The 27,510-nt window shown below is 51.3% G+C and overlaps 1 protein-coding gene across 2 annotated transcripts in view; it reads right to left on the bottom strand.

The window, feature by feature from the left end:
* Positions 1–476: 476 nt before the first annotated feature.
* Positions 477–27,510, bottom strand: part of SYT6 (synaptotagmin 6) — a 46,024-nt gene continuing 18,990 nt past the window's right edge. Inside the window, exons 3-7 of one of the 2 annotated variants that reach the window (XM_072968842.1) lie at positions 12,614–12,734; positions 8,666–8,837; positions 7,342–7,492; positions 3,674–3,742; positions 477–2,084 (exon numbers count right to left, since the gene is read on the bottom strand). In XM_072968842.1, the coding sequence (XP_072824943.1) occupies positions 3,725–3,742; positions 7,342–7,492; positions 8,666–8,837; positions 12,614–12,734 (462 nt within the window). In that variant the 3' untranslated portion in view covers positions 477–2,084; positions 3,674–3,724. Of the gene's footprint in view, positions 2,085–3,673; positions 3,743–7,341; positions 7,519–8,665; positions 8,838–12,613; positions 12,735–27,510 lie in introns of those variants that run through there. The other variant, XM_072968843.1, reaches the window with a different exon arrangement.

Genomic DNA, 27,510 nt, shown 5'->3' with positions numbered 1-27,510 from the left:
TTTTAAGTTCACTTTTGGAAGGACCCCCTCACACTAATTTCTAGGCTCCTTATGACCCAGGAAACTCAGTTGTCCCCTTCATGGTTGTAGGACCCACAACAGCTCCCCAATGATTGAGATGGCCACTGGGGTCATTCTAGTGTCAAGAAACAAAATGAAGTTCCTGGCCTGTTGGAAGTCTTGTCATGACCTTGGGTGTTTTCCCTACTCTCAAGAGAACATCCAGCTGCAGGACCACTTGACTGGGAAGGCTGATCAATCACAGGACATGTGGGGAGAAAACTTTATCTTTATACCAATGACACATTAGCTCCTAGCCTAAGGCTCAGTACAGGGGTCTGGGTTTATCTACATTTACTTTCTTTAAAGCAGAAAACCTCTTTTGCCACAATATCCTGTTACCTCCTGCCCAATCTGGTCATTTTTAGGACCAGTAGACACTACCCAAAGTTACATCAGCACAGAAACCTGATAACTTGGCTTAAAACGAGGGTTACTTTATTGAATTGCTGCTCTTGAAGAGTAAAGAGTAAGTAAGGAAAGAGTAAGACACAAGGTGTGTGAACGGTTTTACGTTCTCGGGCCTCCATTGTTGAGAGAAGCAGTTCTTCAGCAGACTTGCCTCTTGCAAGTCACACACACGGCTCTGGAAACTGGCATTTCACAGCCACAAACTGAAGTGAGAACCCACCTCCACGCATCTACTCCCAGGGCTGTACAGACTGAGATGGGGCAAATCAACCTAGTTACAGGGGGCTGGTGGGAAGGCCACTCGTAACAGAAACGTACGATTACAACACAGAATAGTTCAAACATTCTTTTTTCCTAATCTGAATTTGGCCTACGGTAGAGATCTAAAGGGAAAAGAATAAAAAAACAAACATACTTCTTCACTACCACTGAAACAAACACTTAAGTACTTAGTAATTAATAGAAATAAAGTTCAAGATGAACATTATCCCAGAGTCAAGGGGGCTGAAATAGACTTAAGCTGACTTGGTTTCAATCAGGAAGATACTCTTCCTAGAAAGATAGACTCCGCCCATCACTTGGGATTTCAAAACTCTCCACTCAGAAAAGAACATTTTATGCAGGCTTTTCTTTTTGATCTGTTTAGGCATTTTAAACAGCTTGCTTGATACTTCATGGAATTATAAAGCTATATATAATGCAGAAATCATTCTGGAACATATGTGCGTCCTCTTTTTTTTTTTTTCTTTCTCAAAATGAAGGTTATTTTCGAGAACAAATATCCTGTTTTCAAACAAATGTGGTCATGAACCATGGTGTGTCAGAAAATATACGGCATGTTTCGTGTCAGTAGAATCATTCCTAAAGAAAGTGACTCAGTTTCCATGAGGAATCAAGATATGGTCAATTCAGGGGGAAAGTCTGAGAGGAAGGGGAGCCCGGAGCCCTGCATGACCAGCTGAAGGTTAAGAGACACCTCGGAGCCTCACAGTTTCAACACGGGACCGGGAGTCGGCATCTCAGTTTATAGCACATCAGCAAAGAACTTCTGAGTCACAAGTAGCCTTTGTAAAAGCTCTTCACTAGACCTGTGCCTTCCCCACTGGCTCCTAGAAAAAGCAGCTGTAGTTCCGTCCCACTTCCTTCTGCTTGTGGGCAGAGGGGCTTGGTGGAGACACAAAATTTCAGAAACTCAAACCACCTCCCCCCAAAAAGACTATTTTACATTGTATTTAATAGAACCCCGTGTCTGGGCTCTTCCCCTTTGTCTTTCTCTACTTTTTTTTTTCTTTCTTCTTCTTCTTGACAGCAGATCCATAAAAAGTGAAAAGACCACAAAAAACATCACCTTGGGAGACAGAAAAGACTAAGACAGCTTGGACCACAGGACAAGTGTCTTGGCCTTGACCTACACAGGGGCAGCTAAGATTCTGGAGTAAGGGGCGTGCTGCCCCCGCCCGCCGCACAACACTGTGTTTAGACGTTGAACAAGTGCAAAAAGAACGCTGCTGAGTCTAGTTTGTGTCGCCCGGCTGTGCAGCTCACGGTGTCGGAGGTGGTTTCGGAGATGGGCACGAGCTCTCGCTGTCGAAGCTGGCCGCCTGGCCCTGCCACTGCGGAGAGGAGAAAAAGCTGCTTATCCATTGCCAAGGGACCGGACATTTCAACTCTCCAGACTCATCCAGCCCATGCACTGAATTCACCCTTTCCCAGCTTTTCATAAGCTTTCTTGAATTTTGCTGTTAGCCATGCAAAAACAAAAGGAAAACAGCTTTTGAGCTTCTGGTTTGGAAGACCTGATTTTTAAAAAAGACCTACTGCAGAGATAAGGGAAGCTTTCCTGCACGTGTGGAGTGCATGCGTGCGTGCGTGTTAATCAGGTGCTCTGGCTGGACCATTTCTGAGTGCTTCAGCCATTTTTCACACTGAAAATCAGAGGATGTTAACAGCAAAAGAGGCCGTCTGCAGAGTATGCCCTGACTGCCAAAAACCTGCGATCATGAATTATTAGCAATTTGTCTGGGAGCTGTTAGTACAGCTAAAACCCTGATATTGCTTCGGTGTTGGGCTCTCTTCTTCAGTCTCAGTGCTTCTTGGGGTCTTCACACCCAACTTGTGACGGGGTGGGAGGTGCAAGGAGATGGAAACCCCCCTGCCACCCCAATGGGATGTCTCCACCCTTTTTCTCCTCACTCTCTTGTCTCACAGGCTGCTTCCCCCAGGCTGACTCTAATCCCTCAGTGAAGATGGTGATGTAATGAGGCGTAATGGGGTGAGGAGAGGGCAGAGGATGGATGACCCTTCTTTAGGTTGAAAAGCCAGGCATAGCTGGAGCAGTGTTTTCTGGGCAACGATCTGACCCTGTGAAAATTCCTGACCTGTCTAGGGGCTGTGTAACTTCAAAGCGAGTCAGTGTCCACTGCTCACTCTACCCTTTCTGTGAGCAGAGGAGACAGTACGCCCCTAGGTGCCTGCAGAACATGGCTCCGGGGAGAGAAGTTAAGTAGAGGGGTAAGATGGCCTTTCTGACCCTGAAGTACCTTTCTATTTCTCGTGGGCTTTCAGGGTCTCCATGTGGGGTGATGGGGCTGAGGAGAAGCCTACTGCGCATTTGTGCATATACGGGGTGGGGGGGGCATGGTCCTTCCCTCCCTCTTCCCCGCAACATAGCCCTTTCTAGACAGAGCCAAGCCATTTAAGGGTTAGACCATCCCATCCAGCCTATGGGAACCCACAACGCCGAGGAGAGACCCAGACCTACTGATTGCCTTCACGTTCCCGGATCTAAGGAAAGCCTCTATTACCCCTCCCTAGGCTCAGTTCTTCATGGTCCATTAGTACCCCCTGAACAGGCCAACCTGCAGATCTTTACAGCCAAGCAAAGGCCGGACAATCAGGTAGTGATGACCACCATCACATGACCTAGGCCTGTGCAGTCTTAACACGGAGACCCGGAGGTAGCCCTGGGCATCATCCAGGCTAGCTCTTGTTCTTGCAGATTGGAAAACAAAGATGCAGAAAAGTCAACGCACGGCTAGCTAGGAGCAGAGTTAGGATCTCAAACCAAGTCTCCTAACTCCACGCTCAGTGCTCCCTCCACTCCGTCCTACTGCCACCTTCGCACCTGGCCACACCAGGGGAAGGAGGAGGCACACAGTGGAGTCAGAAACCTAAGCTCTTTGGGTCCATACCAGGTACTTACTCCTAACTCCGGGTGGCAGTCTCTCTGCTTGCAGCATCCACGTGAATGAAATCACAACCGAGGGTTTCCCTGGTGAAATATTTTAGATAAATAAATGCCTGGTTGTTGAGCCCACTGTGACTTCTGACTCAAGTGTTGCTTAACCAGAAGGTGACATAAGGTGATTACTAATGCTTTCATTTAACAGATCTTCATTTTAGAAGTTCAACTTTTTCTGTTACAACCTTTAACGTCAGTGAAAGGTACATTGTAATGATTGGCTTCTCCCCTGGGTAAGCATGCCACTTAAACAGGCTTGACTGATAGGCCAATTCAGAGGAGAAAAAACGAAATGGCTACACAGAGCCCCTCTCTTTTTTCTTTACATAATTGCTCAGAAAGAAGTCACATAGAGCATAATTGTTTATCCAGGACAAATGAGGAAGGCACGCTAGCCCCTGATTTTCCCTATGAAGATACACAAAGGGAGGAGATGGGGTTTGTGGACAGTGGGAAGGTGAATGACTCCTGCAGGTTTATCATCGAGGCTCTGAAATAGCAGAGAATTGGTCTCCGGCACACCAAGGAAGATGATTGTTCTGGGGTGGCTGTGTTCCATTGAGATCTTTTATTGTTCTGAAATGGGTTATTTTCCAACAGAGATCTAAAATCTCTGGCAGATTTTCTGAATTTGGCCTTTCATAATAAAATGCCTTGGAGAAGATCGCTGGTCAACCTGGGCTCTGTGTGTGGTGACAGCCACGACACACAGCACTGAGCAGGAGTGCTGAGAGGGAAGGGGCCACGGCTGCTACCGGGGAAGGATGCTCACTATGGCTTAATCAATTTTTATTCATGAAAAAAATCCCAGCAGGGAAAAATACCTTTTCAGTTAATTTGTTCCCTCAACCTGATTGTAAAACCCCAAACAAGCGAGCAAGTATGGTGTTTTCTGTTTTCATTAATAAAAAAGAAATGATTACAGCACTTGAAACTCCTCTAAAAAGGTACAATATAAATGCAGTGTGTTATAGATTCAATGCTGTTTCTCTTCCCGGGAGCAGGAGATGAGATTTCCTTATGTCTCATACAAATAGGGGAAACAAATTCCCGGAGCAAAGTTCTTGCTCAACGTTCAGAACAGTACCAAAAAGGAGGCAGGATGTGAGCTCTAAGGACGACTGAGATGGTAAATATTCAAGTACGAGGCACCACATGAACACAAAGAGGGCTTACTTATTATTAGCCTGGTGGGTTTTTAGATGCATTTTTATAAAGGTGCTTAAACTGTGGTTGCTAAAAAGTGTAGGCACAAATTTTTACAAATTTGTACTGATGAAACCCTAAGTTGCCCAGATGAATGTCATTTTCAGCTTCTTCATACAGAGAAATGATCAGCTGAGCAGAAAATGGAAGGATACGGAGTGGGGGTGGGGCAGTCTCAGGAACTTGTGTGCAAGGTCGAGAAAACAGTAAACCCAAAGGATATGAATCAATTTATTCTCTTTTCGTTTTCCATATGCTGTTACTTTCCCTTTTCTGTCTCATCAAATATTCATTTTCCAGGGCTTGATTCTGCTTTATCTTCCTTTTGTAGTCTGGACTGGTGAGTTGGAGTTCTCAAAGAAACAGGCCTTGGAATCAATTATTTGGCTTAATTAGGTTGTATTTATCACGGAGAGCGATGCTGGGCCAAGTCTGGCCCCTCCGTGCTACTCTGCACCCCACCTCCAACTCCAGCCGCTGCCGATGGGTGACTCCAGTTTGCGTGGACAGGCTAGCCCGATCAGGGTGATGAGGTATTGCAGCTTCAAGATTAGAAAAGCGATGCAAGATGCGGGCTCACCTGCCACCCCTTGTCTGTCATTTAGGGTCAGTTTCCTAGAAGTGCAGAGATGGGAGGAGCCCACCCCCTCGTTTACCAACCAGGTGACTGAAGACCTGGTGGGGCGGTGAGTTGTCTGCGGCCCCGCAGCCCGTCACAGGCCTCTTAGCTCCCATTCCTTGCCCCTTTCTCATGCCATCCTGAACATTTTAGTATACTTATCGTATTCTTAAGTATCTCCAAAGGTTTAAAAGGGGGGGGAGGGGCCGTGCCCCTCCCTAGTTTGAATCAGCTGCGCAGTCGCTGAGGTGCTGGACGCTGCCTCTGCCCCCTAGCAGCCTCCTGTGTAGGTGGAGGCTGGCTGCGGTACCTCACCCACACCCTGCAGAGAGGGCCTTCCGGAAAAGAAGGGGCAGAGGCTCCCCTGGGGGAGGAGGGCCCAGGAGCTGAGGGACTGGCCTCACTCATTAAAGATCCACAGCTGTGGTCAAATCAAGGCAACCACTAGACAGAAGCATAAGGCCTCAGACGAACAGCAGCTTTCTGTCTGGGCCTTACTCCTCCATGCTGGCCTCACTGGCCACAGGCAGGAACATCACCCACACATGCCTACCTGGGGAGGCAGTTCTATAAGCCTGGACCCTCAGAGGCCTCTCTCTCCCACAGGATCCCCCGTGTCCACTGCCCTCAGCTGTCTCTCTTGAGACACCTGACACTGCTGGAAACAGGTGGAAACAGGCTTGTCCACCCAGAGAAAGGAAAAGAGTCAGCAGGTCCTCTGGGTTTGCTGCCCACACATTTTCCATGTCGCAGAACATGGGGAAGAGAAAGGGATTACTATTTTTAAGGTGATTCTGCTTTTAAGCTGAGGGGCCATGCAGTGTAAGGGTTAAAGCTTTATTTTTTTTTTTATTAGTACATTTTCCAAGTTAATACAATTCTCTGGACTTTTTGGCTTGAAGCCTATTAAAGTGAGTGAATGACCACTTGGCTTTCTAAGATGCAGACTGGGGTCTGAGATACTCAAAATGAGGTTAAAACTTGCCTGGCTACCCCTACGTCCCAACCCATTTGAGACAAAGCAGGCGGGGTGGCGGGGGACCACCAAGGTGCTAAATGGCAGGATGTTACACTGGCTGAGTTCGGTGGAGGCGAGGCAGTCTGTAAGTCTCACTGAAGGGAACATTTTCTTTGCAGCTGAGAGAGCAATAACTAGCTCAAGATTATATGGCAAGTGAGAAAGGGCCAGTATTGGAGCCCAAGTCTCGGGACTCCCGGGCAGGGCTGCATCCAGTATGTCTCTGTCAGGACCCGGCCAGACGAATGTGTCACCTTGAAGCCACATTCTCTTCCCCAGCAATGGGGAGAACCAGCATTCACCAGAGGAGGGTCCTGTCTCTGACCAGCTCTGTCCACGCAGTGAAAACTTCCGCAGGACAGTCTGGCTAGAGCCTCAGGGAACATTCTGCTTGGACAGGGGTAGAATTTCTTGCCAAGTTCTGATCTCATCCTCTTGAGGCTTTCTCCAAAAAGACTGACTTGGCCCAGGGGCTTTGTGAAAGCATTCTGGGCCTGGCACTGTGGGCTGCTCGGAAGGCTTCCTCTAAGTTTTAATTTTCCATTTAGAACTCAGTGTTGGTTTCAATATACTCAGCATCAGAGGCTTTTGGTTGGGCAGTTTCCCACCGTCTTCCTCCATTTCTTTCCTGCCTGTTACACCCTGAGTGACAAGTGTGTGCCCCCAAACCCCTCCCACCCCCCGGAAGGACCCCCGAAGGTGAGGTCTCGCAGCAGCCGACTGCCATTCTCCAGCCCACACTGCCATGCTGCAAACATGCCACGGGCCAAGCGCGACCTCACCCACCTCTTTGAAGGATTTCTTTACCTCCACCAAGGAGTGCCAGTGTGCGATGGGCTTCCGTGGGTACGCCAGCATCTCATTCCAGTGGTCCCTGCCCAGGCCCTCGGCGCTGATCCCCACACGACAGACTCCTATGATCTCGTTGTGGCCCACACTAAGGGAGAAACGAAGCACCTGGCACTAGCGACCAGACATACTCTCAGAAGGGGAGGTCCCAGAGGCTGGGCCTCAGCCCCACAGGTCTAACTCAGAAGGCTGAGCTCTGTACAGAGGTGCTGGACAGGGCCTTGGGGTGACAGTGGCAGTGAAACATTGCCCAGACTCTTTGGGTGGATATTGGACCCAGACAGATGAGCAACATGTTCTAAACTTGTTTGGAATCTCAGGAACTATGGCAGACGGCCTGATTTTGGGGAGTGGGAGAGGGTAAATTTCTTTTTTTATTGGACTCAGTGAGCACCTAAGACAGCAGTGCTGTTTGGAAATAAATCAACCTATTCTGAGTACGGTTTCTCCAAACCCAGCGGCTGGGATGTGATCTATTCACACAGCAAGAACATCAATCATCACTCACATTTGTTCACTGAGTGCCTGCTATGCCTGAGAACTTGTGCTAAAGATGCTGGATTGAGGCTTTACTGCATGTTTTTACCCCTCCTTCAGCTAAAGTGACAACTGGAGAGAGAGAGGATCAGTGGCTGGAGTAGCTGGAAAATGTGTTTGAGGGCCAACCTTGATGGGGTTTGGAAAGTGGAAGAGAAGAAGCATATCCAGGGAAGGGAAATCAAGTTGGATGGATCTGCTGGGGCCGGGTCTGGAAGGCCTTGAGCGTCCAGGGGACGAACGTGGACAACAGGAGCCATTGATTCTTGGGAAGGGCAGGTCCAGGAACAGAGTGGTCTTTTGGGAATGTGTGCCTTTGGCATGTTCTCTGGGTTGGGGCAGGACTGATGAAGGCAGGGGTCAGCTAGAAGGCTGCACAGCCATCCCCACATGGGAGTGACAGCAGCAGTACAAATGGAGAGAATAGAGAGGGATTCTTAAGGACAGAGGCTAAGACTTGGGCTAGACAGAGGAACAGGAATAGTCGAGAGTGAATTCAGGGAAACTGATAGGGGTGGGGCAGCCTCTGATGGAAACGGGCCCACTGGGAAGCAAGTCTGAGCTTCTGCTTTGGGGGAACCTGGGCTCCTCCTTGGGTAGAGCCAGATTCAAGGCCAGTGAGTGGCTGAGTCGTGAACCACAAGGTCCAAGGTCAAGGAGCCCTGTGCTGTATTGGAGTTGGGGTGAGGGGCAGGGAATTGTGGCCTCTGGTACCTGTACCTACCGATCGTAATCCATAACCGAGATGAGCAGGCTGACTTGATCCATATTCTCCGGGGGAATGTCAAAGATGATGGCCTCATTGTAGACGGGGTTGAGGGTGTTCTTCTTTATGGTGGTTTTCTTTTTCTTCAGTCTCCGCCCGTCACAAAGCAGGGACACTTTGACGTATGGATCTGTGCCAAGGGGGGCAGTGGGAAGGGAAGGGAGCGTGTTAAACAGATGTCCTCAAACATCATGTGCCGCAGAGCCATGGAAGCCCCAGACCTACTGTTGTACGTCAGATGGTATCAGTGGGTTGTTAAAATAATTAAACCACCTTGTACTTACATTGCACACCTGTCTCTGAGGATGCTCCATGCTTAATAAACACAGAGTCTTTAGGGACCTCAGGCTTCTTAGGAGAGTGCTTAATGGACTTTCACTATTGGGGAAGCTGGCCCAAATCAGACAGGACACCTGCCCATGACTGTGCAGTTCACAGCCCTCAATCTCAGCTCCCCGGTGACCGGTTGGCTCCAAAGGGTGGCAAAGCTGGACAAGGGCACTCTCTTCCTTCCTTCCTTTCACCTACTTGGAGCATTTTCTCTGCAGGGGCCTTGTCAGTCTTATTAACAAAAGGATAAGGGAAGTAAAAATAGAATCGTTGACACCCAAGGAGTAGCAACGTGACAAAGTAAATGAACAGTGACAATCACAATGCTTTTTGGGTCCTCCCTACCTGACAACAGGATTACGGGTCTCCTTGTCCCATGAAGCTCACTCCATCTGGCATCAGGAAGGGGAGCATCTCTGCTTCCCTGGAAGCCATTTCCTGCCCACTCTGGGCAGCGGAGGAGGAGAGGGCTCTGGCCGGGGCAGTGAGTGTGGCGGCCTCCTGAGACTCAGGGTGGCCAGTTGGCATTTCATTACTTGGTGAGATCTTGGAATCCCTCCACACCTCGAGGAGATGTCTTTTTAACTGAAGCTCGACGTGCCTCCCATTTCTGGTCTCTTCTTTAGTTTTCTGAACGAGTAATTTCATGGTCATCTTTCTAGCCTGAAATTTTCTACTCATCCAAGTGAAGTGACACCTATTGTATCTCGTAGCACAGGTGTCTCGGTCACCACCATAATTGTTATTTATGCTGCACAGCTCAAGAAATGAGAGGGTTACTCGTAGGTAATAACAGCTTTTGAGACACTGATGTGCTGAGACACCTTCTTGCCCAGAAGCCAGGGCTCCTGTGAATCTGTCAGGAGGTGCGGGCCAAGCAGCGGCTCCTGGCTCCCCGAGGCACTGGCGTATGGTTCTATCTCCTGGGCACCCAAGTGCCCACTAGGCCCTTGTGCTCCCGGGGAACTTGTTCAGATGGCAGATGAGGCGCACAGCTTTGGGGAAGCTACAGAGAACTGTGACACTTGATGGGAAGCTCAAGCCTTAAAGGCATTTCCGTAGACACCCAAGTGAGCCGCTGACTAACCAATGTGACAGCTGCAGCTGTGCCTTAGCCAAGGGGGCATCGGGCTTATGGGAGGCCAGGAGAGACCATGAGGTGTGCAATCACCCTGCTGTCTCTGACTACCCATTTGCAAGGGCTCTCTCTTGGGGGAACGTTCAGTAAGAAGGAAGGAGTCCCCACAACTGCTCCCCAGTTTCTGCAGGCTCCATTCTCTATGGCTACGCCCTGGACAGTGTTCAAGTCCAAGATCTCCCATTAGCATGGCAACCTCTACACTCCTTAAGAGTGAACATTGCCTTGGAAAGTGTCTTCAGACTCCAAAGTTTACATCTGTAACTACTAGACTCAAAGCAGGACAGATCAGATGTGGCAGAGAGGGGTGGGTTTATGCACTCACCACCTCTTTGGGGTGTACTGATTCTTGTTATTATCTTGTATTATTTTTGTTGTCATGGTTCTAGTGGCTAGACTTAGAGAATTGATTCACAGCTAGTTTAGATCAAGGAGAACAGGAAGACCATTGGTTTTAGAAGTCAAGGTCATATAAATCAGAAACAGGCAATTAATGAGCTCCATTCACTCCCTAGGTTAGTCCAACATCAAAGCAGGCTGAGCTGGAGGCAACCTTAAACTTATCCTCCAAAACAGGAGATTTAGTTTAAGAGGCCCCTAGCATCACGCTGTGACAAGGTTCCTTATGCTATAAATCCATTCATTCATTCATTCATCATCCAATACATATTTATTCAATGCTGATTGCGTTCCATGCACTGTTCCATACACTTGCTTATATCAGTGAACAAAATAGCCAGAAATCCCTGACAAAAAGAGAACCACTGAATCTACAGAATCTAGCTGAGATTTAATACCAGATTCGCAGGTAGAAAAGAGAGGCAATTGTGAGAGGGAGGTAAGACCTTAGAATGAGAAAACTGTCTCACCCCCAACCCTCTGATTTACTATTACCTCCATGACTTTGCCACAAGCTCTCTCTAGCATCAATTTAATTACACCAGAGAAGATAGTGTGGGGACTTGGGCACAAAATCCTATTTCCTCCAGCAGTCTGGAGAATCCTCAGTGAATTTCCGTCCCTGCATACACTTATTTTAATATTAAAATGAAATCTACATCGGTTGTATTTTTGGAGGAAGCCAGCTTGCTGCTGCCTAAGTGCTTTGCACGTGTCGGAAGAGGTTCTTTAAGCTCCTCACCATGTCCCAATGTGTGATGGCAGCTCCAGTGGAAGGAGAGGTACGAGGACAGGTGTTTTCTGGGGCAGCTTTTGGCCTGGAAGGCGTGAGTGCTGCAGAGAGACCATGGGGACTGGGAGCAGAGGCTCTGAGTGATTCAAAGCCACCAAAAATACACCTTACTTTAGCGTTTCTTGACCACCCTTTCCTGAAACCTCATTTTTCGAGGCCTAATATCTCATCTTCTTCCAATTGTACTCGGCCTGGGCCCAGGATGTTTTCAGCTGGACCGTCACCTTTTTATGGCAACTGTGAATATACCAAGGAGTCTTCTGGGAAAGAATTAATGAATAAAAGGAAAAATCTTACATATACTCCCAGCCAAGTTCAGAGGCACCTCTGGAGTGGATTTACGTTGGTCATCGGAATCTTCAGAAGAGCCTCTTGGGTAGGGGTCTAGGGAAACAAACCAAGCCTTTCCCTGCCCTTGCTACCCTGAGTGCAGCCCAGGCTGTTCTGTGTGTCTGGCTTTGGGATGCTTTCCACCCCAGTTCACTTCTTGGGCTGTGAAAAAGGAGGCTCCTGGGACTCCTCTGTTACAGCAAAACTCAAAAACCTTCTCTGACAATGACTTGTAAAATTGTGGAAAATGATCAGACCTCTCACACTGTATCCAGCCTGCAGGCTCTGAGGCTGCGTGCAAGCCAGTGTCTCCCCAGTTGCTAGAACAGGATTTGTTTCTTCCACTGTATATAGCAGCTCTCCTAGTGCTGACGCAGAGGCCCAGAGCCCTGCAGGAAAACCTCAGATACAAATGCACTTTGCTTTTCAGTGGCTCTGTTCCTTTGACTTCGTCTGCAGGGCTGCCGCAGGGCTGCATGGACTTACAAACACTAGGCACTCCAACTTGACCTGACCCTTAGAAGTCCTGAGGCTTCACATAAACTAGAAAGATTTCCCTTAATTTTCTTCTGTTTATTCTTCTCTCCCTCCTTGAAGAGAAAGAACGATAGTATCAGCTAATATCTAAAGAGAGCTCATTATGTTTTTGGCATATTTTTAAACACTGACACGAATTAACTCATTTATTTTTAAAACAACCTGTGTAAATAATTTTTTTTCCAATCAGCAAACCAAAGCATTATACAGTAAGGACGTGGCAAAACGGGGATTCAAAGCCAGGCCTTTTGCTTGCAGGGCTGGTGCCCCTATTCTAAAATACCAGCAGTTGTTCCCCCTTCTCTCTGAACATCTTTCTAGATGCTAATATCTGGGCTGCTGGGAGGCCACGTGGCAGGCACTTGGGTGGGAGAGGTACCTGAATAGCCTGTGATGTCCATCGCCTTAAGGTTCCGACATTTGATCACGGTGAGGGTGAGCCTGCCTGCCGTGGGCAGGTAGCAGAGAGAGAACATGATCTCTCCCAAATCCACACTTTCCTGCAAAGAAGCAGAGAAGAGGGCAGATGAGGGATACGCAGCTCCTGGGCAGCTGCAGGGCCACTCCGGGGCCCAGGAGAAGGCCCTTCGTGGCAGAGTGCCATGTCTGTAAGACCTGAGGGTCTGACCTCCGTGCTAGGAGTAACTGGGTATAAAAGGCAAGGAAACAATTTCAGCTTTTCAGTAGAATCTGTCCCCTTCAATATTCCATCTCAGTTCTGATCAGACTCTGGTCCAATCCTCACCCTCCTGCTTTGACCTCACCTGCCCGACCTACGCCTCTCGGCCGCAGCCTCCAGACCCTGTGTGGCCCAGTCCTATTCTCCAATTCATCCTTCTCAGTCACTGGCCCTCTGGACATCCTGTCCTGCCTGGCCTGTGGTCATGACAGTGTTGTGTACAAGAGGCTCTCGGTCATCAGGGGGTCACCTCTCCCTGCAGATCTGCTTCTAGCCCTCCGCTCAGTCATTCATCACCAGTCCCTCTGCCCTGGCAGTTTCCTTGCCTCTCCTGAAATACACCTAGCACTCCAATTTCGAGCCTTCAGCTAAAAGCACAGGGAATCAGGACGTACCCAGGACATGCTGCCGACCAAGGAGATGTATGCTCTCCACTCCACGTTTGTGCCAGGTCTTGGAACCACTTTGTCCTTCAATGTGGCCATCCTTCAAAAATGAACCCAGCATGGAGCACACACTCTGCTGCCTCTCCTGCCCCCAGAAACATCAGGGCCAGGGATCCCAATTCTAGGGAGTTTCTGAGCAGCAGGAAATAAGAAAACTTCAGAGATGGTAAGCACATCCGGCTGTTGAATGAAACAACACACTGCTGGCTGCCTCCTTTTCCCACTCCCCACCTGATGGAGGAGGGTGCTTTCACTGCAGAACCTCTCCTTCAGGCTCTGAGGCTGATGTGGGACTTCAAGACATGGAGATGTTTCCTGCCTTAAAGCTCCCAGCCCCAGGGTGGAAGAGGAGGAGGTCAGGATTTGGGTGGCTCTGCTTTCAGATGGGGACATCTGTTCATTTATTCATTCAGTCAGTCAACAAATATTAATTGAGCCCCTGCTATGTGCTGAGTGTTGCTGTGTATGCTGGAGATACAGAAAAGAACAAAATAGACAAAAATTGCTGCCCTCATGAAGCTTACATTTTACGAGGACAAAGGATGAGAGAGAAGGTAAGTCAGTTAGATAGTAAAAAGGATCAAGGAGAAAAAAGTAAGGCAGGGAAAGAGGCTAGGAAATGCTGGTGAAAGCCATGGTTGTTGAAATTTTAGGCTGGCTGGGGAGGCCTCCTTGAAGAGGTGACCTCTGAGAAAGAGAGAAGTCAAGGGTGACACCAAGGTGTTTGTCCCTTCTCCTCAAAGAACCTCCCTCAACTGGGGACTCTCAGAGAAACGTCATACTTAGCCCCACCTGGAGAATAATCCCCCCACCCCTTCCAGAGCATGTGGTCCCAACAGCCTCCTCTAGATGGCACTGATACCCACCCTTTCCCTAGCCCAAGACCGATCCTTTTCTTACCCACCCCTCCAATCAAATCCCAGGAGTAGCAGAAGAGGAATCCTCTCAGCTCCCTGGGCGTGGGAAGTGGGGTGTAGGGGTGTGGCGGAATGCCATCTGGCTGGGGCAGAGCTGGTCACACCGCAGACAGAGCCACCCCCCACCCCCCCACCCCAGCGCACAGAGCCAGCGAGCGGAGACCAACACCCACGAGCTCCTGTGCCCCGCAAAGCTCTCCCATTTCCACCTTGGGGACTTGCAGCAACTGTGAGAGGCAGGGAATATTGTCATTAGTCCCTCCACCTCACAGACAACTCACGGTTGAAACTCAAAGGTAAAACTCAGGGGTAAAGCCCCGCCCAGGCATGCGCAGTTGGTGGGAGGCGCAGTGGGTGGGAGGCGCAGCCGGAGTCTGACCCTTAGGAGAGCAACGCCCTCCACGCTCACCTCAGGAGCTTCTCAAGGTAACCCTGGCGCCTCTAAACCTTAGATCACAATTTCACCTTTCCTTGTGTTTGTATTTACTGAGACCTGCTAGAAGTTCCGTGTTTTGTGGGGTGTGTGCTGTCCCCCTGTCGACGCGCACGCAGCCTGGGGTGGGGGTGGGGGGTAACCAGTTAAAAGAAAGTGCCAGAACCCCCATTTCCCTCAGGCGCGTCTCCTGTCTTCCGAGCCCCTGGTCCAAGGAGGGAGACACAGGAAAAGGCCCGTGACGTGCTGTCGTGGGAGCCGGACTGTCCCCTCACGCGGCGGGGGTCGGTCCGCGGTGCACTGGCTGAACGTTGCGTTCCCCAGCTCCCTTTATTTAGTTGTAACCCTCCAAGGTTCCATCCTACCCAAAGTTAAAGAAACCCTTTCAGACTCAACAACAGCAATAAGGACTAACGTTACTGCGGGCACACCAGGTGCCAAGTCCTTTGCTAAATTATCTCGAGTCTCACCTCAGCCTCGAGAGGTAGGTGCACACAGGAGGAAGTGACTGCTTCATGAAGTCAAGCAACCTGCCCAGGGTTGCGCGACTCTCTAGGGCTCTGGTGCCAGACTTTGGTAGACCAGTGCTGCTGCTCCAGTGCTCTCAGTGGCTCCCTCTGTTTGGCTTCCGGAATCAAGGCTCATCTTCCTAGTTTGCATTCAGGACCCTAAACAACCGGGCCCTCTCTTACCTCCTCACCTGTGTATTTCTCTTTATTCCTCCATGCCAACCCCCTGCTCCACATGGCCCGTGTATCTTTGGTCCCTTTGGCCAAAAGGCTTCCTCCTATCTTTCCTTGGACAACCCCAGGCGTCTTGTAGGGCCCAGGGCCATGTTCCCCACAGGGATTCTCGTCCAGGATCCAGACCACAGAGAGCATCTCTCCCCTACATTCTTGCAACACTTTTTGCCCCTGAGCTGCTCACAGATATTACCGAATCCTCGCTTTGCTGTAATTGTGCCTTCCTGTAGCATCCAGGGACTGGAGGCTCCCTCTGGGGCAGGGGCTTTGCTCTACACCTACTGTGCGTCAGAGGTACCCAGTAGCACAAGAGGAGACACACAGATGCTGGAGAAACAGAGGGTTACATTTTAGCCAGAAGAACCCTTGAGAGGGGCATTCTCCATATCAGTGTTAGGATAAAGTTAGGGCCCTGGGAAGGAATTAGAAGCTCCTACAGCCCCTCTGAGAGGGAGGGAACAAAAGGCTGCTGTCACTGGGTCCCTACATGGGGCTTCCCACGTGGCCACCTGGCAGATGCAGAGATGAGCCTTCAGAGGCTGTCTTATTTCAGGAAGTCTAAGTTGATTTGTTTGTGACCTTGGGAGACTTGCCTGGGGATGTGGGCAATCCTTTAAGGCAAACAGAATCACCTGTGGCTCCATGAGGCGCTCTCAAGGATGTCTTCCTCCAGGGAGAACACCCACCTAACAGTACCCCTTCTTTTCTCGATAGAACTATGGTAGCTGTGGGCATACTTAGTACTGAGTCTGCAGTGTGGTTTGGAACCCCCACCCTCCTCCTGGTCCCTGCTTTCAACAGTGAGCTCCATCCTCCATCACTGGGCCTGAACAGGCCAGGGAGTGGGCCAAGATCCCACTATGACTTGGAGGCAGAGAGGAAACAGGGGCTGGGGGGCCGGAAGCCCAGTCCCAGGACCTTGTGCTGTGGGTGATTGGGCCTCTTTGGACCTGACAGAGAGATGGCTGCTTTTGGTTCAGTGGCTCAAGGGGGATATTAACTCCCCTGCACGTGTAGGCAGCAGAAGGTTGGGCTATTTGATAAAGGAAAATAAATAGGTTCCTTTTGAGTAAATAGAGAGATGGGGCTAAGCAAACAGAGAGTTGGCATCTCCTGGTAGCCACCTTCCTCTCTCGAAAGCCAGGCCCAGCTCAGCCCCACAGGCAGCCTGGCCAGGTCCTCTCTGCACCATTGCCTATCTGAGGAGGTTCCAGCCTCAGATCTTGTGCATCTTCCAGCCTTTTATCCTCGCTAGGTATGTCTGAGACTTTGGCTTTAATAAAACCAGCGGTGACCAGGGCCTGCGGAACAGCCAGCGTGTTATTGCTTTCATCTTCACCCTCCATCTGGGGAGGCCGCTGTAGGGCCCCTGGTTGGTAATGAGCTCTCTGGTGCTGGAGAGGTCACTGCTGGCCAGAAAGCTGCAGAATCCAATGTGGCCCTCTCTGCTGCTAACTGGGGGGCTGATGGGGGAATACAAGCACAGTAGTAGCTGGTAAAAGTCTTGGCTAGTGCTTGAAGGGAGTGGGCCTGCAGCCAGGGAGTGGGCTCCTAGAGAAGTCAGTCCTTAAGTACATGCAGCTTGTCCACCTGACATTGCTGCCTGTCATGGTAGCACTCTCCCCTGGCCACAGGGCCCAGGTGTCCGGGCAGTAAGATTCGTAAAGGCCCATCTGTTGCACAGCATTGCTCTTGCTAGTTTCCCATCAGCCCATCTGCAATAGGTCATTAAGCACTTCTCTCTCCTTAATGCATGCACACAGCCCTGGGCATAGGAAAAAATTCCTATCCGTGGGCTGCCCAGGAAAGAGCAGTGAACCACACGTCAGGAGACTTGGGCCTTAGTCCCTCCACTACTAACTAGCTGAGAGCCATTGGGCTCATTTCACAGTTCTGGGCTTCAGTCTGTAAAATGAGGGCATCGCACTAGATGTTGTAGCCTTAAGGTCCTTGTTAGCCGTAACAACCATTCAAACTGGAAAAGTCTATCTTCAGCCATCGCCAATTCAGATGGCCCAAGAATGCCTAGCTGGTGTCTGTCTATTACCTGCTGCAAGGAATCTAGCAACTTTGTTTTGAAATCCAAATGCTCTCATTCCTTCTGTTCCCACTGCCCCTGAGTCCTTTGTTCTTCTCCAGGGCTAGCCTTCCTCCTCCTAAATAGGCAGTGAGTGGCGTCAAAGTCTCTGCATCTGTCTTGGGAATCCAGGCTGAGCAAAGCAAGAACGATGTTCCCCTGTCTCTTAGAGAACACTTCTAGTCTCTTAATCATTAAGTGGCTTGTCTGAATCTCTCATCATCAGCAGAGAAGCATCCGCTACACTTTTGGGAAAGCCACAGGAGACCTAAAAGAATCTCTGAAGCACTGGGCAGGAAGTGCTGTTAAGTTACCCTGGGGCTGGGGGCCTGGAAGAGAGACGGGGTGGAAGCCAATTTGGCCCCAGTGGGTAAAGAAACAGCCAGTGAGCAATACCTTCGTGTGGGCCTGGGGCTTGGAATTGGGGGTAGAGTTGAGTCAGATGTGGGGGCCGGACGCCGAGACTGGGCTGACTGCTCTGACACCTGCCGCCACAGCACCACAGACCTCTCCAGATCCCCCGCCACAGCCCCAACTTTCATGTTGATTGTGGGGATTCTGTGATGAGTTCTCATTAGATCGTGGGCTCTTGGGGTGCAGGGATGGGGCTGGCTTTACTCGTCATCATACCCCTCGTGTCTAACCCAGGGCCGGATGCACAGTAACTGCTCAGGAAACACTGGCTGATGAAGGAATGGTTGAGCATACAGACTGGGGGCCAGGCAGCTCTGGGTCCAGGTTCTAGCTCTGCTGTTTATGATTGTGACTTACTTTAATCCTTTCATTGTCTGGGTTTTCTAATCTGTGAAATGGGTACCTACCTCTTAGGGTTGTTAAGTAGAGATTAAATGAAGTAATTTGTGCAAAGTGCTTAGCACAGTGCCTGGCACTGAGTACATGCTCAGGAAGTGTCAGCTGCTATTCCTGTTACAGCAATTACCCTCATAACGACTGCTACTCTCAGGAGCTCAGCCTTGGGGCAAGGGCAGGAGAGAGAAAGGCCCATAGGAAAGCAGTGGTTTCTGGCTTGATTAGTGCTGCCAGAGAGGCGTGGACAAGACGTGGGAGGTAGAGGGGGGATTTCAAGGGAGGCTTCGCAGACGGGGTAATATTCGATAGGATCTGGCAAGGTGAGTAAAAGGAGTTTACAGCAGAGGAAACAAGTACATTCCAGGCAGGGGTCAGCAGGCACATAAGGACACAGAGGAGGCCATGCAGGTTCCACGTGCCTAGAGGGCCACGTGGAGGTGGGCGCTGAGAGCAGCCCAGATGAGGTTGGCAGTTTGCCTTTGACCCTGCAGGTGACAGGAGATGTCTCTACACCTGCTCTTTAGCCCCTATTTCCCACTCAGTCCACAGTGTCACCTTCCACCCAGACGCCCACACCAGAGACCATCTCCAGGTATGTCACTCGTTCATTATCCGCCTACTTAACATTCGCAAATACGGAGAGACAGTAGCGGTGAGATAAAGACCCAGCACTCCAGGAGTCTGTATTCTGGGGGAGGGAGGAGACAAAAATAAAGCAGGAGAGGCTCTGAGGGTGCTGAGTGAACCGGGCTTGTGACAGAGGGGAGGGAGTAGGGGCGGGGCAGGGGCAGGGCAGAATTTGCAGGTGGGGGAGCATCAGACCTGAGAGAGGGAGGAGATGACCTGCCAGGAGGGAGGAGGGCATTGGCAGAGGGGACAGCAGGGCACAGCATGGGCCTGGCACGGAGAGGTGAGAGGCAGCTGCTGAGCTGGGATACAGCGGGGAAGGGAGGCAGGACCAGGTCTCAGAGATCCTGAAAGATGTTTGGATTTTATTCCCTGAGCAAAGCAGGACCTCAGCAGACTTGCAGAGAATGGATGGCCCAGGCTGGGGTGGGGGTGGAAACCGAAAGGATCCCAGCTTCCTCCCCTCGGGGAGCCTCCACACACAGTAACAGTCAGTTACCCAGCCATACTGTTCTGCCCGTTAAGAGTCCCCAGACCCAGGCCCGCTCTGCTTCTCCCCTCAGAGCTCCCTTAGCTCAACTGCACCATCTCTTGCCTGAACCTCCCAGCTTTCTAACTCCCTCCACCCACCCCTCCGATCTATCCTCCTGAACAGGGGGATAGATGTGAACAGGGGGTTGTTCGCCTGCTCAAAATCCTTCAATGGCTCTGCATTCCAAACTTAACTTGTAGTTGAAGATCTCTTCAGATGAAGGATTACTAGAAGTCCAACTATATACGAGATGAAAAGTGGCTCAGAGATGGGACACCCAGAGCCATCTTCCATCCCTCAGTGGGCCTCTTTGGAGCTTCCAGGAGCCAGCTTGAACATCACTTAGCCACGGAATCGAGTGTTCAAGTCTCTCCATGATTTGGCCCTTGCCCTTCTTACCAACCATTCTGGTCCAGGCGCCCTATATGGGCCATCCAGTCCTACGTGCTCATGTGTATCAAGCTCTTCACCAAAGCCTTATGAAATGGTGCAATTATTGTCTCCATTTTCTACGTGGGGATGCTGGAGTACAGAGAGGCTGAGCCACTGGCCCAACACACAGCTACTAAGTGGCAGAGCTGGGATGTGACCCCAGGCAGCCAGGCTCCAGAGCCCACAGTTTTAGCCACTGCCCCGGCCTACCTCTCTATGACTCCCTCTCCCCAAACCCTGCAGGTTCTTTCACACCTCATGCCTTCATCCTGTTCTTTCCACCACCTGAAATAACCTCTCCCTACCTCTGACTACCGGTCAACACTCATCTTTCCAGGCCAGCTGTCTATTCCCTCCTCTTGGGTCACCTCCCCTCACTCCTCTGGTCTGGCTTGGGGCGCGTCCCTGGGTCTCATGGCCTAGGGACAGGTGTTACAAACGCCCTGAAGCAAGGCAAGGCACATCTGATTAAAAAATCAGGATCTGGTGGCCCAGTGGCTGGGGCGGGGGGCCTGCAGTGGAGGAGAGCGGAGAGTGACACCCCACCCTCCCTGCACCCCCACGGCTGCTCAACTCTCTGTTGGGAGAGGGGAGTCGAGGGGGTGGATGCTCCTTCCTGGGGTGCCGAGAGGGGGCTCCTGCTGTGAGCAGCCTGGCCTGGCTGATGTGGGCTGTTCCCCGCTCCTCCTCAGGCCTGGGCTTCCAGGGCACGAGGACGACGCCGGGGGTGGCCGGGGTGGGAGGGCCGGCTGTGTCTGTTGTGCCACGTGGGCTCCCTGCTGGGAGTTGGGGCAGGTTCTGTTTCTTCTGACTTCCATGCCTGCTCTTTCTCTCAAGTGCGTTCTGCCCCAAGGGCTTTGCAGCATTATGAATAAGTGATCTAGCAGAATTGAAGCTCCTTAAACGAACTCCATAGACTCCAGCTGCAGCCTGTGGTGTGGACACTGAGAGCCTGGGACCGGCCTGTGCAGAAGAGGGGGCCCCTCTAGCGCTCAGGGAGTGTGGAGATGCAGGAGGAAGTGGGTGAGGTCCTCGAGGTGGGTTTGGTCCCAGAGAACCCCTTGAAAGACTACAGCATGTCAGCGGGAGGCCAGTGTTTCTCTATCTGAGCATCTTCAGGGAAACAGATGGTTTTATTTAGAAAACTTTTTCATAACCTCTCCTTCATGAACCTGCCCTTGAAAACAGGCTTAGTGTTTCACACGCACCATTACTTTTGGGCAAATATCTGTTGAGTCAGAATCACACTGGGAGGTGCAGATTTCTCCGTAATGACTTTTTAAAAGGTGGGCGGAGAGTGAGAGGGGCTGTGAGGGGGTGGAAGGAGTTTGAGAAGAGCAGAGTTTGGAGGAGTTCTAGAAGAGATGGAGGCAACGCCTGGTCAAGCTGGCAAGTCTGCTCCAGGGGTGCTTGTCTGTGAGAGGCCAGGCCCGAGGACCTCACCTCCACTCTGGGCCATCCACTGGCATCTTCACTAATGAGAGGAATAAATGGCACATTAATGGCGTTAATGATGAGAATCTGTCTTCATTTCTTGCCTCAAGTGGTCCTGCCGTGCGCCTGTCAAACAGCTGTCAGTTTCCCCTGGAGAGCGCGGGCAGCTCAGCGGAGGGTAGTCTGCTCTCTGGAGGGCCTTTTCTGCAAACAGGTGCCTTAGGGGTCCCAACAGGCAGGGCTTTGGTCCCAGCCCAGGACTCGTGCTTGAACCCCGGGGGCTTTCACTGCTCTGTGTCTTTGCTGACCCGAAGGTTTAGGTCTTCACCTGCGCCCCTGCTGCAGATGCGCCAGACCTCTGGGTCTTGCTGTGGTGAGGCTGCTCTGTGAAGAACCTCTTTGTAGCGTTTCAGAGAGTTGCCCATCCTGCTCTTGAAGCATCCTCTTCTTTCAGTTCTCCTCCCACCTCTCCCCTTACTCCTTCCCAGTCTCTTCTGGACCCTCCTCACATCCCTGCCTCTAAGCAGTGGGTTCTAACATTCCTCTCCTCACCCAAGCATAATGCTAACGCCCATCCCCATGCTCCTGACCCCCGAATTCATGGCCCCTTCACAGACCTCTCCTCTAGACTCCGGACTCCTGTGTCCAACATGACAGCCCAGTCTGGCATCTCACAGAAATCACAACTGGAACCTGGAGCTTCCATTGACATTTTTGTTGCTTTCCCCAACTCAGGAAATGGCCCCTCCATCCGTCCAGTTTTTCCAGGCGGGAACAAGACCTCGTTGCTAATGCCTGCCTTCCTTTCTCCTTTGCATTCAGTTCATCACCAAGCCCTGTCAATTCTACCTCCAGATTCAATCTTGAGTCTACCCACCTCTCTCCGTCTCCAGTGCCACACAGAGGGCAAAGTCACCTCTCACCTGCCCGCAGGCCACAGCCTCCTAACGGCCTCCCCCCACCTTGCTTCCCTCTGTCCTCCTGTCCCCACTTTCCACACAGCAGCCAGAAAGCTCTTCCAAAACTGTAAGATGGATCATGTCACTTCTCTGTTTAAAACCTTCCAGTGGCTTCCCCTTGCGGTAGAAGAAAAGCCAAAACCCTTATCGAGACCTACAGGGTCCTGCATGATCAGGGCTCAACCCTTTGCCTCCTCACTACGCATTAGTCCCTCAGGCTCTTTCAGCTCAAGTGTTCCAGGTTCTTTCTGCCCCCAGGGAATTTACACATTCTGCTCCCTCTGCTTGATCATTCTTTCCCAACTCTTCACAGGACAGGTGTTCATCCATCCTTCAGGCCACTTCCTCCAAAGCCACACCGCCTGCTCCAGACTGTGTGTTCCTGAAGGACAGGGATGGAGTCTGTTTTACCAGGTCCAGGACTCGGGCAGAGCCAACCAGGTGCCCGGGGTACAAAAGCAAAGGTGGTGGAGGCCCTCACATTTAGGTTCATGTGTGCCTCCGGGAGCGAATGCCTCCTTAAATTCTGCCCCATGGGGCCTTGCTTACCTTACCCTGGTCCCTGCCCTGTATTTTACTCACAACTGTATTTTCAGGATTGAGCACAGTGCCGGGTAAATAACACATGCATAACACATGCCCAGCGTTACTTGTTGAATTAACGAGCAACGTCGTTTTGTGGGGTACACCTGGTTAGAAGGTGGTGAAAAGGATTGGCGTGGGTCCTTGCTTAACTTCAGCCTCGGGTCTGTCCGGTAGGGTCCCTGTGGGTAATGAGATGTGGGTAACAGCTCATGGTGGCATCTAATAAGGTGTTCCTCAGTGTGAGGGCTGGACATCTCCTGCATTAGAATCACATGGGGAGGTGGGGGCTTGACTCTTGAGCTGGGCCCAAGGTCTATGGAATCAGAATCTCTGACGGTGGGGCCTGGATGTGAATGATTGACAGGCTTCCCAGGTGATTCTTACGTACCCTCAGTTTGTAACATAAGGCAAACAAGGAGATTCCGAGGTTGTCCTGGACCAGACTTTTTTGGAGTCTCTCTGACCCAAGTCGCTCAATATCAGTGTTGCCAGGCACTGTTGCCCCCTCTCCTTTGTTAGGTGCAAGCAGGATTCCAGTGGGTCAAAGCCAAGCTGGGCACCTGGAGCACAGGCACGCTCTTGCCCTTCACCTTTGCCCTACACACCTCAGGCACGCTGCATAGCTAAGTTTTAGCAGAAGGTGCCTCACCCACATTTAGAGGGTTTAAGAAAACTGGACAGTGTTTTAAAGATACCTGCCACCATTCTGTAAATATGCCTTATTGCGGTGGTTCTCCAAGTGTGGTTCTCTGACCAGTAGGGTCAGCGTCACCTGGAACTTGTCAGAAATACAAATTAATGGGCCCACCCTTACTGGTGCGTTTTAACAAGCCCTCCAGGGAAGTCTTAGGAACTGAGAACCACAGCCTTGTGGAGTTAGAAGGATCAGTTGAGCAACACACTCTGGTTGGGGTTTTGAAGTTTCTTCTGCTTATTTTTTTTTGATCAAAGCCAAAGTCAAGAGTGAAGGGGACTAACAGGGGACATCCACTTGTTTGTACAGGCCAGGCTGGGTACTTAACATACTCTACTTAATTCATTTTGTTCATACAGCATTCCTCCGAGAAACCCACAATTATTGCCATGTTGAGGTTCATAGAGGTTAAGTGATCGCCTAGGGTCCCACAGTGATCAACCGCTTCTGGACTTGGACTCCCGTCTGCTGACTCTGAAAGTCTCGCTCTTCTCCACCGTGTCACCCAGCCTCCTCTGCAATTGTGCTCCACTCCACCCACCTTCTGCCCCTGTTTATGGAGGCTCATGCAGGCTAAGGACCCGTGTGGGTTTTGAAAGCAAAATTTCTCCATGTTCTGGAAGCGAGAAGCACTAAAGAGGACATCTCTGAGGCTTAGAGTCTTTGCTTCCCTCTGCCTGCCCCAGTCTGATTCCTCTTGAAAAGGGTCAAGTGCATGATGTCAGCCCATGTTACAGACTGCGAGGGGACCCACCTCCTGTTCACTGCAACCCCCGGTGCCGGCATCCTGGCCTGGGCCAGCCGTTCCTTGTGAAGGGCGCCTGGACATCATTGCCTCACCAAGTGCTGAGTTGCTCCAGGGGACACTGCCTCATGGAAGAAGGTTGGAGGAGGAGTCCAGCAGGGGAAGGAGATGGGCTCTCTTTGCACAGACCTTCCTACCTGGGCTTCTCTGGGGTGCAGACACCAGTACTGGAAGGAGGAAACCCTTCATGAAGAAATGTTGGGCAGGTAAAGTGTCTCCCTCTGTCTCCTGCAGAGTTGGAGTTATTTTCCTCACTTTGGTTTTCTTGCTTCCTTAGTTCTCGAGCTGGGGCGATGGTTTGCCGTCCCCATGGGCCTCTGGGGAGAGCTGCAGGTGTCGAGGTATCTCGGGATTCACTCCTTTGGTGTGGGGTCCTTGTGGATCAGAGCAAGACAACCCCAGTCATGTGTCCAGAGGTCACATGTCCAATCCCTGCTCTGCTGCTTTCAAGCTGCGTAACCGTGAGCGTTATTGAACTTGCCTGACCCTCTCTGACAGCATCAGCTATCCTCGAGGTGGCTGGGCAGCTACTGAGCCCCTGATTTGGAGGTTTATGAGGAAACCACAAGGAAGACTTTGCCAGGTGCTAGTGGAAAAAATCAAGATTTATGTGCAGCAAACATATAATCTGTTTGTAAACCTCTTATTCTCCTGCCATATTGGGGCAGGCAGTGGCCCTGCACCCACTGGGTGTCCCCTCCAAAGGCCACCTGGCGGGCTGAGGGGCCAGTATGCCCTGTGGATGTTACAGTCAGCAAGAGGAGAAGGAGGGGCAGGAGTGTTCCTCAATAGAGGGTGGGAGCGAGGACCTCTTCCAGGCTGGGTTTCAGAGGCCACAGCTCCTGGCTTCAAGGCCCGTGGGAAGCATGCTGGCTTACAGGCTGCCTCTTTCTTTCCTCCCAGCCCTGGGCCTCCTCACCCAGCAGTGTCTTCAACAAGTGGGTTTCAGGAAAGCACCTGTGGGTCTTCTTGGGCGCCAAGCTCCAGCTCAGGTGTTCCCAGCAAAAGGATAAACTTAGAGGTGACACTGAACTCAGAGCCAGGAGGCCTAGGTTCAAATTCTAGCTCTACTACCAACCGGTGGTGTGGTCTCGGGTGCATCCCGGGGCCTCCTTGAGCTGCGGTTTCCTCCACTGTCAAATGAAGGTTTTGTTCCCATGGCCTCACTTTCTCATCTGCAAAATGGGGTTAACCGAAGGTGAACGAGTGTGTGTGCTTAAGCCCCGTTGTATGGTGTCGAGGGCAGAGCAGGCTCTTTATCCATGTCCTCAAACTCTCAGGCCCCTTCCTGCGTTGTCCTGCTGTGGAGCTGCATTGGCAGCTGGCCAAGCCTGGCCTCAGCCGTCTCCATGCTGCATTCTGACCATCCATCTCTGGAAGGAGGAGCTACTGGTGGGAGAGGAGGGCCCGGGAGTGGGGAGCATGGCTCCAGGACCCCTAAAGATGCCCGTGGAAGTACAAAGCTCTGTGCTGGAAGGTGGTTCTGAACCAGACCCTGGGCCTCCCTTCCCCCTCTGCTCACCCAGGAGCGTGATGATGAAACACCAAATTAGCTCCATTATTGTAACTCCTCCAAAAATTATAGGCTGCGTGTTCTGCCAGAGCCAGCTAATGTCTCCCGCTGGTGAGCAGGTGACACTAATGGTTATTCCCTCTCCCAGGCACCAAGTGCAGAGTGGCAGACACAAAGAGGGAGGCTCGGGCTGGGAGGCAGCCCCCTACCAGGGTTGGAGAGGAGAGGGTGGTGGAGCTGAAGCTTCTGCCTGCTCCTGTGCCAGGGCCACGGCTGTGCTGCCTGAGCTCCTGGCAGGAGTTCTTTCAAGTCCTTCCCTCTCTCTCCAAGAGGAACTGCCTCTGGGCACTGGATGAGCCTGGACAGCCCCCAGGCTCAGGGAATGGCCAGCCTGGCACCAAGGCAAGGCCACACCCCTGGCCCAGCCCAGCCTCAGCCCCCCAGGCTGGACGTCCCCAGGGTTCCTACTATTCCTGGTGTGCTGCTGCTGCTCCCTGGACCTCCCCACCTCTCAGGTGCCAAGTCACAGCCCAGCTTTTCCTGGCCTCCCACACAGCGGCCAGCATTTCCTCTCTCCCCTCTTCCTCCCTCCTCCACCCCCATCTGCCTCCCCTCTCACACCAGACCTCAGCATCTCCTGTCTGTGTCAGCTGAGGCCACTCTTCCTCAGGGAGGTAGGCTGTTCCCAAGCCAACCCAGGCCCCTTCCCATTAGGCCAGGCAATGGGAAATCACAGATTCCAGGACTTGGGATGGCTCCTAAAAACCAGCATTCATTACCACCCATCCACACCCTCCATGGCTCTTCAAAGCACCCGCAACTGTGTTCTAGTCCACCCTCTTCTTGGAGACTAAGATGGGAACTGGGTCTCTTTATAGAATTCCTAGCCAAGTACCTTCTGCCATTTCTGCAATTAGTAGTTTGAAAGTTAAGACCTCTCGGTGATAATCAACTTTAAGAGCCCAGGGGTCCTTGGATATGACAAAGATCCCTTCTCGTTTTATAGATCAGAAAATGGAGGCTTGGAAAGGCTGTGAGGCCCAGTTGATGTTAGATGGAGTTTTTCCAACTCCTAGGCCACTTTGGAATCCCTTTCTCTCACTTTCCAGTTTCATTCCACCTGGAAAAATTGAGTACCTACTAGATGGAGCCCAGGGTTAAGGGCTACAGGGGACAAGCACATCAGTAAGACCGATGGTGGCAGTGGGAAGTCGAGAGCCCTGGATTCCAGAGACTCCTGCGTCTCCCTCAGTGAAGACGAGGACCAGGAGGAGCCTGCAAGATACTGCTCGTGGCTCGCCTTCACTGAGCGCTTGCTGTGTGCCGGGCACTTGGCTAAGAGCTCTGTGTTTACGGAGTAGGGAGTATTCTCACCCACATTTTACAGATGAAGAAGCAAGCGCAGAGATATTCACAAAGATGTTAACCAGTCCACTTCTCTGAAGAGGAGGGAGATGTGGCTCAAACCCACGCAGCCAGACCCCAGGGTCCTCCCTCTCAACCACTGTGCCAAACCAGCTTGGTTTTCTGAAAGTCTCTCATTGGGAATCATACCCGCTACCCTCATTACCCAACGTTTTGGTTTCCTCT

Source organism: Vicugna pacos, chromosome 9 (genome assembly GCF_048564905.1).
Source record: "Vicugna pacos chromosome 9, VicPac4, whole genome shotgun sequence".
NCBI classification, from domain to species: Eukaryota; Metazoa; Chordata; class Mammalia; order Artiodactyla; family Camelidae; genus Vicugna; species Vicugna pacos.
Note: the sequence above shows the minus strand (reverse complement) of the source record. Positions and strands in the feature narration are given on the sequence as shown.